The sequence below is a fragment of the Diadema antillarum genome, unplaced genomic scaffold, assembly GCF_040938485.1.
Source record: "Diadema antillarum isolate AM-2024a unplaced genomic scaffold, OU_Dant_1.0 scf00000097, whole genome shotgun sequence".
NCBI lineage: Eukaryota > Metazoa > Echinodermata > Echinoidea > Diadematoida > Diadematidae > Diadema > Diadema antillarum.
This window is the reverse complement of record NW_027270986.1, coordinates 738,370-752,272: the sequence shown is the minus strand read 5'-3', so window position 1 is coordinate 752,272 and position 13,903 is coordinate 738,370. Positions and strand designations below refer to the sequence as shown.

The 13,903-nt window shown below is 38.9% G+C and overlaps 1 protein-coding gene across 1 annotated transcript; it reads right to left on the bottom strand.

Moving 5' to 3' along the window:
• Positions 1–299: 299 nt before the first annotated feature.
• Positions 300–12,880, bottom strand: LOC139718562 (guanine nucleotide-binding protein subunit beta-5-like). Its single transcript, XM_071630029.1, has 8 exons — positions 12,754–12,880; positions 9,736–9,914; positions 8,040–8,116; positions 6,002–6,131; positions 3,278–3,421; positions 2,287–2,427; positions 976–1,072; positions 300–478 (listed from the first exon to the last, which is right to left on the bottom strand). The coding sequence occupies exons 1-8, from the start codon at positions 12,869–12,871 to the stop codon at positions 300–302; spliced, it is 1,065 nt and encodes a 354-aa protein (XP_071486130.1). The 5' UTR covers positions 12,872–12,880.
• Between the last annotated feature and the right edge of the window lie 1,023 nt (positions 12,881–13,903).

The following is a 13,903-nucleotide window of genomic DNA, read 5'->3' as shown; positions in this document are numbered from 1 at the left end:
TCCCTCATGTACAGCTGCATACCCATATAATCTTACATCATATTTGATAGTCACTGAGCACTACCTTCCTATTCTATCAAAGTGGCTGCAGCCCCATTCAGATTCACAAAGGGGTGGGGGAGGTCCATTTCATAAGCATGGCCGTGCACATGTGTGCCTAAAGAGCACTATCTTAAAGACGCAACCCTTGCAAATCGCTCCTATTTTGCAAGTATGAAAAGGGGGTACAAGATATCCAAGAGCTTGGGCCTTCCTTTCTCCCTACCAGCGGCAGCTCCCCCAGGAGCTGGACGGAGGGTCTAGGCCCAGATTCTGAGGGTGTAGTCCCAGCTGCCAGTGCACATGGCAGTGCCGTCTGGTGAGACGCGGAGGCAGCTCACCCGGTTCTCGTGCCCGTAGAGCATGGTGAGACGGTGGCCCTTGAGGGTGTCCCATATGTTGACGGAGTAGTCGTTGTAGCCCACGAAGAGAAGACGGCCTGGCGGAACACCGAAAAAGCATAGAAGAGCATTGAAAGTAGAGCAAAAATCACATCTGTTTACAATGACTTTGAGAGGGACGGGAAAATGTCACTCTTTTGCTTTCATTAATCATACCAGACAAAATCACTGTTTTTTTTCTTTTCACCTAACTGTCAAAAAATTATATCATCAACACATACTTACTATGTGTTATGCATCTTTTCTTTTTTCAAATTAGTTGGAGAAAGTCAAATTATGTCAAAATCAAAGTGCGAATTTATTCAGAAGAAGAAATTAAATGTACAATGGCATTCATGTTGGTACTTTAGCTAAGGGAGTTATTGTTAATTGTATATGCTTCATAGAATACTCTTTCAGTTAATGGGTTTGAGCTCACATTACATCAGACACACTCACATCGGAGGATGAGCCGAAGTAAGTAAAACTACAACAGATGAAATAAAATCTTTTCTCAAAGACAATGCAATTTTATCAACAACAGACTTAAGCTTACCACTAAGAGAGAAGTCAAGTGACGTAGCTCCAAATATGATGCTCTCCTTGCTGTAACAACTAATCTCACGGTCTGCTCGCAGATCATACATTCGGCACTGGATGGGCAGAAACATAACATCAGAGGGGGAAATTCTCATAAACAATTTGGTGATGCTGAGCATTTTTATAAAAAGTCAAATACAAATAAACTCCTTAGTTCAATGCACATAATCTAATCACCAATTAATGTACAAACAGAAATTTTCATGTGCATGAAACTTTCATGAATTTTGCAAGGAGCCAGGATTTGCAAAAGTAAAATGCATGCAATAGATTTTGTCTATACAATGCAATGAATGCCAGTGGCAATTTGCAAAAATTTCATGCTGCAAAAAAGGTCTCTGGCTCCAATTCGCGAAAGTTTCATTTCATGAATATTTCTGGTTTTACAGCAGCAAAGGACACACTTTCTAGGAACAACATACTGTATACATCAAATATTTCGCGAGGTTCTTATTTTCGTGAATTTTGTGAGTCAGGTGCTGTTTGCGAATTTAAAGACACACAAAAATATTGACTCTGATCCCAAAATGAATGTGACATGCACATATTATACATTCTCCGTTCAGTACTGTAATCCACAATCGTGAATTTCAACCACTCGTGAAATCGTCGTGAAGTCCTGATTCGTGAAAATTTTGACTCACTAAATATATGGCGTAAACAGTATTCTGTCCACACAACAAATCGCAATGTAAGTACAGGGGAATCCCGTTATAACGAGATCGTTGGTTCCGGGTGATTTTTCTCGTTTTATCCGGATTCTCCTTGTATCCGAACACTTGTGGAAAGTACACTTTATATAAACATGCTCTATCAAAATTGGGTTACATGCATCAAATAATATGATGACTTCATTTTGACGAACAGAAAAACAGGAAATGCGACTGGAAAATGCGAGAGCATTCTAGCAATAATAACAATTTTTTTTTTTCCTCGACACTTGTTATCAAATGTTTCAGATTTGACAAATCATATATTCATGTCGTAGACAGGGCCTGTTTAGTTCGGTTTCCCCCCCCCCCCCCAAAAAAAAATGTTGTTATATCCACACAAATTCGTCTTTGTTTTTCTTTGTTTTTAGGCCCGAAAATTATCTCGCAGTAACCGGAACTCCGAATCCCCATATGCTAACACACAAATTTATTTGGGACCGGACGATTTATCTCGTTATAAGCAGATTCTTGTTGTATCCGATCTCGTTATAGCGGGATTCCCCTGTAACAAACGTGACAACACAAATCCTGACTACATTTGCATTTCAACTCACCGAGGCGTCGTCTGACGCGGTGGCAAAGCCATCTCCGCTGGGAAAGAATCGGATGGCGTTGATGTCCGAGTCGTGGCCCTCAAAGGATTGCACACACTGACCGGTCCTCATGTCCCACACCAGGGCCTGCTTGTCACAGCCCTGCAAAATTTAGAGCACAATCAAGAAAATTGAGTCATGTTGATGACAGTTGGGTAACAGAATTCATGACATAATCATCAATATCTCTTTCTGATGGCTGTCGACTTTCGTACATAAACATCAAGCAGATGCAAAAGAACAATCAGGGAGCTATTTGTGAGTAACATGCATCTCAATAGGTACTGTATCAATAACTTGCAAATCAGGGGGGTTTTTCTCTTGTTGGAATATAAAGAAATAGTTATTATTTCTTTCTTTTTTTAGGAAGCCTCCAGCACACTTGTCAGGTCTAATTTATACTTCATTGCTTTGTCTTCCTCCTTTTCCTTGTCATCATCACTATCATCATCAAGATTGTCATGAATACTGTATCACCAGAATTTATTACAACTATGAATAACACCACACAGATTTCAAGCTGATTTGGCTTCCATGAATTCTAAACCCCAAGAAAAAAATATCTTCATGATTTTCTATGCACATTATGTGCGTATGTGTCACAAAATTCATTTGAGAGCGTGTATGCTCATACAATAGCTTCCTGTGCAGGCCAAAACTTCAGATGGATCCTTTGTTTGTATATAGAGTGTGTGGCACTCATCGTTTATTACAAAATTGAGACATAATGTGTGCACATCAATGTGCATGCGCAGTAAAGTACAATAAGCATTTGCATGGTGCAGATTTAAGGACCCATGAATACGTCTTCTAGTCGCTCGGTGTAAAAATTTATTAATGCAAAAAAATACAGATGTTTAAAGTTCCTCACATCTCATTCTACACAATGCATGCATCACTCCTCCACTTCCTAGAAGATGGCAATGTGAGACAAGCACATTAGTCTACTCACTCCAGACACGAATGTATTGCATGCTTCCGACGGTGACAGATCCAGTGCCATGGCATCAGCGTTGTGACCATGGAAACTCTGCAGTAGCTGGCCACTCTCCACATCCCACAATGCACAGGTGCTGTCTCCACTTCCTGTCAGAATCTGAAATTTGAAGAGCATCGCCCCATACACTCAGCACGGATGATAAAACTGCCTTCCTACTGCACTCCTCTTATGTACTGTTCCATAGCAGAACCAAACCACAATTCACTCCCCCCCCCCCCCCCCCCCCCCCAGTGAAAGTGACATAACTATCCTATATACTTACTCAATATTGTAGCAAATGTTCATTACATCAGTAGGACGTTGTTTTTTTTTTTTTTGGGGGGGGGGGTCATGGGGTCAATAATATACAAATGACGCACAGGTCTGAGTGCGTCAGTCGGAATTGTGTGCATAAGGTAACTATGGAATGCTTAACCCACGAGGCAAAGCCGAGTGGGTTTAGGCTAAATTCCATAGTTACCGCATGCACACTATATTCCGACTGACACACGAAAAGACATGTGCGTCATCTGATTTATAGATTGGGTAATTTTCTTGTCAAAAACCCATTTTTCTATCGTGTTACCCTTGACAAAATTACTGGATGCATTTCCTTTTGGCTTGCCGTAAACGAGCATGCATCAGTTTTTACTGGACGCACGGCCAGCCATGCATCAGTATTTAGTGGACGCATGGCCAACCTGAGTGCGCGAACGCTTGCTTAGTGCGCAAACCTTTGTTACAAGTATGCGTACTCTTGCTACAAGTGTGCGATAACATGTTTACCACTGTGACTCAGCGTACGTAGCATGAGGCCAGTAAAAATCAACACATAGCTCTCGACCAATCAGATCGCAGGATTCTCGCTACCCATTCTATAATACCTTCTACCACCACCTGGGATGCCAAACTTTTACAAAGCATTGCAGTAATCTGAGGGTTGTAAAAGGCTTATTTTGTGTATGTGTGTGTGTGTGTGTGTGTGTGTGTGTGTGTGTAAAAATGGTATTTTTATCTTTCCTGCAATAGACATAAAGTGTAGTAACAAAATTCGGGAGAAACAGTATATCCATGAAACCTGCAGTATTTTTGGCAAAAAGCAGTACAAAATACAGAGAACTAGAAATGTCGCTTTGGCGACTGGTATGCCTCCGCCATAATGCATGATTTTCCCAATAGGTCTAGATAGTACATGTGGACAATGTGTGATTACATTTTCACAAACTGGCAAAATATTGAAATGACAAGTTTGTCACAAATGTGTTGAATGTTCACCTTCCTTGACCTAGGTTTAATTGGATGAATAGGAGAGCATGTATCTAGGGATTTAAGGACTTTAACTTGACTTTGAACCATTCATACATTTAGGCATTGAGTAATTTTCAAGGTACAGGTGTGGAGAAAAAAGTGCAATTTCTGAATTGAATAGTAAATTGTTACCATTTTCATCTGGCCCTTGACCCTAAAATTCATAAGATAATCACTTTCAGGTAGAACAAGCATAATATGTACTTAAGTTTCAAGATAACTTGAGCCACTTCCGAGATATGGAGGAAAAAGTTAGTTCAGCACTTTCACTTGATCTTTGACCTTTTGACCTTTGAGGCAAAAAAAAGAAGAAAAAAAAAAACTTTCCAGAGAATTTCTATTAGGTTACACATGCATACACCAAGTGTAAAAAAAAATAACCCTGCTGGCATTGCATATAAGAGAAATAGTAAAATTTTGAAGTGTTGCACTTGACCTTTGACCCCTGACCTTTGACCCCATGAACCCTACATTCTCTAGATAATCACTTCCAGTCAGTACATGTATATACTACGTTCCATGAAGATACCTTGAACAATTTTCCAAGGTACGGAGAAAAAAAAGAAGTTTTAATATTTTTACTTGACCTTTTGACCTTTGACCTCATGACCCAAACTTTCACCAGAGAATCTTAATTGGGTAATACAAGTATACACTAAGTTTCAAGCAAATATCTTCAAGCATTCAATAGATATGGTGGAAATAGTGAAATTTTATGTATTTGACCCTGACCTTTTGACCTTTGACCTTTGACCTCACGACCCAAACTTTCACCAGAGAATCTTAATTGGATAATACATGTATACACTAAGTTTCAAGAAAATATCTTCAGGCATTCAATAGATATGGTGGAAATAGTGAAATTTTATGTATTTGACCTTGACCTTTTGACCTTTGACCTTGAGCATGTGCATCCAAAAGTTGATAGGCACAACTTCACCCCCTAATACACATACATGCCAAGTTTCATTAGGATACCTCAACAGGTTTTGATAGTTACCTTGTCCACAAAATTCATTACAGACGGACGGAAGGACGGACGGACGGACGGAAGGACGGACGGACGGACAACCCGAAAACATAATGCCTCCGGCACCACTTCGTGGCGGAGGCATAAAAATAACAGTTGGCATCTCTGCACCACCATTGCAATCACTACAAGAACACACATCTCCTCTAAATGGAAGTCTAGTCTGTTGACAAGATGACCTGAAAAGCCTAAAAAATTGACATGTGTTTGACTGACGGACAAAATCTATCCCCGCTTTAAGTTGAGGGTCTACTTCAATTTTGCCTTTGATGTTTGACCTCCTATCCACCGACAGAGGTTTGCACACTTAGCCTCCTAGGCTTTTGGGAGATTCACATGAATCCCATCCCTCTACTCACCTGCTGGTCAGAGTTCATAAATGTGCAGCAGGACACATAGCTGGTGTGCATGGCCACAGCTCTCTTCTTGTTGCTGGACAGGTCCTCTTCTTGGGTCAGCTGATACACTGAACATTTGTTGTCTAGACCACTGGAGGGCGACAAACAAACAAAAGTGATGCCTTTCAACCACAATGTCACAAATCCGAATAACACTGTCTGTTGGGCAGTAAACCTGGAATTGTCTATCACATCTTACAGTAGTTTTCACATTAAAAAAAGTGGTCCATATAATATCTCACCTACATCAGCAGATTTGCTAGAGTTGGCATGGCAGCGATTTCTTCCTAAAAAAATTAATTCAATGATGTACTGACAGTTGAACAGACATCCAGCAAGTTGTCACGATGAATCCAAATTTGAAATGATTTTCAACTAGAAATGTCGCTTTGGCGACTGGTATGCCTCCGCCATAATGCATGACTTGCCCAATAGGTCTAGATAGTACATGTGGACAATGTGTGATTACATTTTCACAAAATTGGCAAAATATTGAAATGACAAGTTTGTCACAAATGTGTTGAATGTTCACCTTCCTTGACCTAGGTTTAATCGGATGAATAGGAGAGCATGTATCTAGGGATTTACGGACTTTAACTTGACTTTGACCCATTCATACATTTAGGCATTGAGTACTTTTCAAGGTACAGGTGTGGAGAAAAAGTGCCATTTCTGAATTGAATAGTAAATTGTTACCATTTTCATCTGGCCCTTGACCCTAAAATTCATAAGATAATCACTTTCAGGTAGAACATGCATAATATGTACTAAGTTTCAAGATAACTTGAGCCACTTCCGAGATATGGAGGAAAAAGTTGGTTCAGCACTTTCACTTGATCTTTGACCTTTTGACCTTTGAAGCAAAAAAAGAAGAAAAAAAAAACTTTCCAGAGAATTTCTATTAGGTTACACATGCATACACCAAGTGTAAAAAAGAAATAACCCTACTGGCATTGCATAAATATGAGGGAAATAGTAAAATTTTGAAGTGTTGCACTTGACCTTTGACCCCTGACCTTTGACCCCATGAACCCTACATTCTCTAGATAATCACTTCCAGTCAGTACATGTATATTATGTTCCATGAAGATACCTTGAACAATTTTCCAAGGTACGGAGAAAAAAAAAGATCTAAGTTTTAATATTTTTACTAGACCTTTTGACCTTTGACCTTTGACCTCATGACCCAAACTTTCACCAGAGAATCTTAATTGGGTAATACATGTATACACTAAGTTTCAAGAAAATATCTTCAGGCATTCAATAGATATGGTGGAAATAGTGAAATTTTATGTATTTGACCCCAACCTTTTGACCTTTGACCTTTGACCCCATGACCCAAACTTTCACCAGAGAAATTTAATTGGGTAATACATGTATACACTAAGTTTCAAGAAAATATCTTCAGGCATTCAATAGATATGGTGGAAATAGTGAAATTTTATGCATTTGACCCTGATCTTTTGACCTTTGACCTCATAACCCAAACTTTCACCAGAGAATCTAAATTGGGTAATACATGTATACACTAAGTTTCAAGAAAATATCTTCAGGCATTCAATAGATATGGTGGAAATAGTGAAATTTTATGTATTTGACCTTGACCTTTTGACCTTAGACCTTGCGCATGTGCACCAAAAAGTTGATAGGCACAACTTTACCCCCTAATACACATACATGCCAAGTTTCATTAGGATACCTCAACAGGTTTTGATAGTTACCTTGTCCACAAAATTCATTACGGATGGACGGAAGGACGGACGGACGGACAAACCGAAAACATAATGCCTCCGGCACCACTTCGTGGCGGAGGCATAAAAAAGCATTTTAAAAAAGCCCTTGTCACTTACACAAGTTAACATAATGACACGACAAAGTCAACACCACTCAATACAAGGTTATGACTCCTCTTCACAATCTTTCCACTATGCCAAGAAATTGAACTATTGAAATATATCTCAGAGTTGAAGTCTTGTCACCGGCTGAACATTGCACTTACCCACAAGCCACCATAGTCCCAGATGGAGCATAGGAACATGCCATCACCCAGGTTGTTGGCATTGTTATTGCATGTTCCTGTCAGACAGAGAGATCAACACAGTTGTAATGGAAACAAAATGAAACGATACTTCATCTTAGATTTTGTAGAGTCTTTGTTTTTTCTGATGATTTTCAGTGACCTTGCTTGGTAATTGCTAATTCTGTAAATCATAGACAATTAGTGTATGGTTTCTTTCTAAACAGAGACATTTTAAGTTGTGATTCTGGGAATGATTGGAAATTGCTTACTATGCACTTGCTAACAGACCAAATATTCACCTACATGTACAGGCTTGATGAATTTAGCTTCGACTTCAAGTTGGTACAAACAGGAATGGAAATGTACAGAGGATGTCATACCAGGTTTTCACATTATCCATAATCAATAATAATCCAAAATACACAAAAATAAAAGCCTCATGAAGTATACAGTGTATACAGTACATTTCTAGATATGAAGGGTGCTACAAAATAAAACAACATGAATACATCTGGACCCCATTTCATAAAAAGTTGATATGATAGCAACTCTTGCTGGAATGGCAATTGTCATAGTAACGACAAGAATCCAGCTTCCTGATTGGCTGTTGCTATTGGAAGTTGCCATTCCAGCAAGAGTTGACATCCTAACATCTTTTATGAAATGGGACGTAGGTCATCTTCATTAACAAAGCTTACAGTTTCTTTTATTCTAGACTAAGACAGTGCATCATGCCTGGCAGTAGACTGGAAGGTTTATTATGATGATAAGGTAAAGACATGTTTTAACCACTGTATAACACTGGAAATATTTTCAAAGCATGAAAGTCTTGAAGGAAATTGTTTGTTCTGTGGAGTGTTCATGAAAACAAATGCTGGCAAGGACAAAAGTTTGTCAGAAGTGGTTAACCCTATTTTAACTGGGCTATTTGAGACCAAGTTTTTACTGGGGGGGTCAATTTGACCCCCCCCCCCCCCCCCTTCAGATCTCGGCTGCCGATCGCGCAATCGCCGCAAAATTTTGCCTGAAGATAGAGCCGGATGTCAACTACAAGATTACATGGTCATACAATAGAAAAATATTGGCTTTCTATTTTTAGTAAATTAATTATGCAAATTTATGCATTAAATCATATTTTCACCTATAACTCCATTAAAATGACTGAAGGATCCCTAAATTTTTGTGTCAGAGTTCCTCAAGACACATCAAACAATTTTCTTGTAAAATAATAGCGAAATCAAAATCAATTTCTTTTAAATTTTCATGGTTTTGTTAATTTCTTATGTATTTTATTGTTTTTTCGACCTTTTGTTTTCTATTGTTTTTTGGCCAAAATTTGTTGCAGGCACTTTTTCAAGCTTATCTACATTAGATTTGATTAATTTCACTGGTTAAAAGTTGAAATAATCTACTTTATATCAATTTAACAAAAAAACACAATTTGCATTGGATTTGCACACGATATCATGAATTTGAGCCGTTTTTGGGATGACATGCATATATATGCAAAACATTACGTAACTTCAGAACAGTATACCTGGACGTCGCAAATTTGGTCTCAAAATAAGCGGGAGACTTCAATGAAAAAAGTCATGATCGCAACGCGAAATGTCGAGGGGGGGGGGGTCAATTTGACCTCCCCCCAGTTGGAATAGGGTTAAGGGGCGTGGCAAACCTTGTTGGTGGTAAAGGCGTCCCAGACGATGACCTTTCCGTCCTGTGAGGAGGTCACCATGTGCCGCTGGTCCCTCGCCCAGTCTAGGCAAAGTACCTTGCCCTGGTGACCCTTTAGGATGCGTCGCGGCTTCAGGTTCAGCGGCGGAAGCTGCTCCAGCCGCTGAGCCACCGTGTACACTGTGGAGAAACAGAATCGGTGTTCAACGTTTCCTCTCCCCGCCTGTTTTGCTCCCCCTCCCCCAATTACTAGATTTCAACAATGTCAATTTGTTACTAGATTGAATATCACAAGACTTGGGAAATTACCACTTAAAAAGGGCAGTAATAGCACAATCATGCTTGTAAATTACAGCTGCTGAACACTGCAAAATAAAACTCACCTGTGATGACTATAAAGGAAATCTACAGAATGCACCAAACTAGGTTTTTAGGTAAAAGCAACAATATGACAAGCACAATGCTCCAATGGGTTTTCAAGCTTTGCAAAGTGGATGTAGAGTCCAATGTTCTCTTCACATTGTTCAACTTGGGATTGACACACCTAGAATAAAATGATTAGAAGCAAATAGAATAGCAGAGGTTTCATCAAATTGCGGTTAGAATAACAAAAGGAAAAATATGAATGTTATGGATTTGAAAGCTTCTATTGTTTCCACAAAATAATGATATCAGCAGCAACCACATTGGCCAATCAGATGAGATGATATCATAGCGGGTCACAGAGCTACTTCTTCTTTCTTGTTTGATGAAACCAGATTTTGTCTTACATTTCATCTGATTCTGATGAAACATTTACCATCATGTTTATATAATTTCATATTCTTTACAGCCAACTTGGAATTAGTGTGGATTTGCGCTGTAGTCAGGTTTGACTTCAACATGAATGGAGTGACATACATGTAGCAAGCATATCTTGGTAAAGGCAAAACTGGCCAGTTTTATCTCTTTTCCCTCATCCATATGACTTTCAATGGCAGCATTTCACATCCTTTGCATGGTGTGTGCTTTGCTCCATCAACTTGGATATTTTGCTGTTTTGATAAGACAATCTTTCAACATATCTCTGATCAAGTATGGATCAAATGCATAGATTTCATTTCTAATTCATTTCTATCAATTAGGCACATCAGAAAAATTTCCAGTCAATTCATAATTGATATCTACATCTGTCATATCACATCAAGGTAATTATCATAATGCAATCATTTTTTATAAATCTTTTTAATTGATGCATAGAAAGTAAATCATGAATACATAAGAAGCTACTCCTTCACAATTCAACAACCTTTACAAGTTGATGTACATGTATGCTAAAGAGTCCCACCTGCCAATTGAGCTTAGGAGTGTATGAGTATGAAACATACCCCCTACCCACAAATGTAGCAGCACAATGTGCAAGTACTGTAAAATGCACGCGAAAGTTCTTGTCAACACTTTATGCATTGAATGCCAGTGGCGGTTTGCGAAAATTTCATGCCGTGAAAAAGGCCGTTGGCTCCAATTCGCGAAAATTTCATGCCGCGAATATATCATATTCTCCAGGTTACTTGTTTATTCATTAACATGGAACTAATGCTTGGGTGAGACCCAAGCACAGTAAAGGTCAAGGAATGCTATGTTATGACTTCAGATTGACTGGAGGCGGATGTTTATAGCATGAAATCATCACACTCTTTCCCTTTGCCAATGACATTGCTACACTAGGAATAGAATTCTATGGCTACTCAGAGAGATTACACTTTATTTTTTTATATAGGTATTGTTTTTCTAACTGGAAATATGGCAACATGATGTCCACAGGGTTATTTCTGTGTTACTAGAATATTATTCCATTCTTTAATCTTTTAATTTTTTGTTATTGGATGTTTTCACTTCGTATGTCACCAACACGTTCACTATGACATCTGCATGATGTAATTAGTTTAGCTACTTTTTCAGGTCAGGAGTAACCCATGATTTGATATGTGAATTATATAAAAACAATATTTTAAATGTTCTTGAATAAGAATCAAGTCATCAATGTAGTAACTATGATTATTATTTTGTATTGTTCAAGAGCAATTTTCAGTAAACATTTTATAATTGCTTGCTGAATGTACTACAACCAGCATTTCTACAGCATTTCTACTGGCTACTAAGCTAGTGTAACATTTTATTTCAATTTTAGGGTCCTTACTTCTTTGATAAAGGAGCCTTTATTAGTTGTGTCTCAAGACTCAAGAGTCTACCTCATCAGCAGTTTGTACCACATGATGCGCCTGAAGCACATGCTCAGTGCATAACTTTGTACATGTATGCACATCAAATGTGCACAATTTGAACTCCCTCTTTTGTTGGCCCTATTCGTCAATGATAATCCTTTAAAAAAGAGTATCCTGGATACCGATGGTCATCAGGATCACTACCATACGAATCATCTGTTCCTTGTGTCATTGACATTGTCATAATCCGAACTGCAAGCTTCATCCAAATCCGTTTGCAACTTTTCAAGTAATTTTGCAAACAGATAGACAACACACACACAAACGCCGACAAAAACAAAATCCTTGCCCTTGGTAGAGCCAGAGGTAATCTTTTATAAAGCAAGACTTTTTTTTTTATTGCCCCAAAATTTAAAAGTCCAATATTATCATAAGAATTGAAATTTGTTTTGATCGCAATTACAACAGCGGAAAAAAAAGTAGAATCTAATATGATTATGAACCAAGCTATTATTGCACCTTCTGTTAAATCAATACTTGGTGTAAAATCGCGAGGTTTACTACTAATAGTACTATATAGGTCCACTAGGCTGTTCGAAGAAGTGTCCCCCAATTTTATGCTCATCAGTACCGATAAGATACCATTTAAGACCAGTATACATCACAAATGTCAATACATCGGACTACGCTACAGGCATTACCACTGTCACCGACTGTACTGTCTAAATCTATGGGAATACAAAATTAGCACAACGCAGAAGTTAAAAAATGCCAGTCCTGCAAGAATCAAATCGAAAAATAGAATGAATACATACTTTCTACGTCATTGAGCTTTCTCCTTTCTTCCAGCAGCTTCTGCTTCAAGTTCTCTGCTTCCCTTGTAAGCGCTGTCAACGTTTCTTCTTTTACGGCATTCCCATCTGTGACAGCCATTTTGGTAGAATGTTGTTATCGGATCACCAGCAAAAAGATACGAAGAGAACTAGAAGGTCGCGTTGTGTCGGCAAACGTTGGTTGCAGGACGACAAAAGTGCGCATGCGGAGTATACGTACTGGATAAAATAAAAGAAAAAACAAAAAGAAAAAAAGGAAAGTGATGGTGTGTGGTTTGAACGGCGGGTCCCACCGACAAGAACCCATGAGAATATAAAATTTATGCGGGTAGTTGGGCCAGCAGACAGTGAGTATTGTAGAAAAGGATGCAAAGAAATCCCCGCCTATCGGTATCACTGACGAAAGGTTTTCTGAATTTATAAAGAAGGGACGAGCAGATACACAGCTAGCGACAAAGTGCAACAATATTTCTCATGCGTCTTGGTACAATATTATGTGAGATACAGATTGCAGGTGTTCTCTTCATCTTCACTGCAGTCTGGCCTAATTTCTTCGTCTTACTTTGCTTTGTCTAGTGAGACCTAATCAGGACATCATCATCTTCAAAACAGAAATGATAGAGTAGATTCATGTACAACATTGTATGAAACCTATATGCAAATATATCGTCTTCAGTATTCCGACCGAGTTTCGAGAAAACAATTGTAATGTTTCCTTGTAAGTGGAATTAATGTAGGTCTACAGGGGCAGATCCAGGAATTGCGTAAAGGGGGGGGGGTGTTGAAGTTGAAGTTGAAGTTGAAGGGGGACCATTTTTCTCTTTATTTTTCTTTTGTTTTAACACACACACAAAAAAAGGGGGGGGGGCGCCCGGTGCGCCCCCGCCTGGATCTGCCACTGATGTATAGTTATGCCCTATGTCATGACAATCTCAGCTTCGCAAGAGAGTGCCTTATAATGTTTATTTCTTTGCAATAGCCCTGCCTAAAGTCCGTGGACATCATTTTCATGGATTACTAATGAGCAGTGATATCAAACTTTCATCAGATTGATTACGTCCGATCAAATTTCACCCGCAGAAATCCCAAACTCCCGAGCTGGCTCTTCCGTCGCCTTCAGATCCCACCCTCC

What these genes read in the sequence shown, in the direction of transcription:
- LOC139718562 (XM_071630029.1), bottom strand. Translation starts at nt 12,871, where the DNA reads ATGGCTGTCACAGATGGGAATGCCGTAAAAGAAGAAACGTTGACAGCG. An exon ending in TTATGAACTCTGACCAGCAG is followed by an intron (nt 3,422 to 6,001) that starts GTGAGTAGAGGG and finishes TTCAAATTTCAG; the next exon opens with ATTCTGACAGGAAGTGGAGA. An exon ending in GCAATACATTCGTGTCTGGA is followed by an intron (nt 2,428 to 3,277) that starts GTGAGTAGACTA and finishes TAAATTTTGCAG; the next exon opens with GGCTGTGACAAGCAGGCCCT.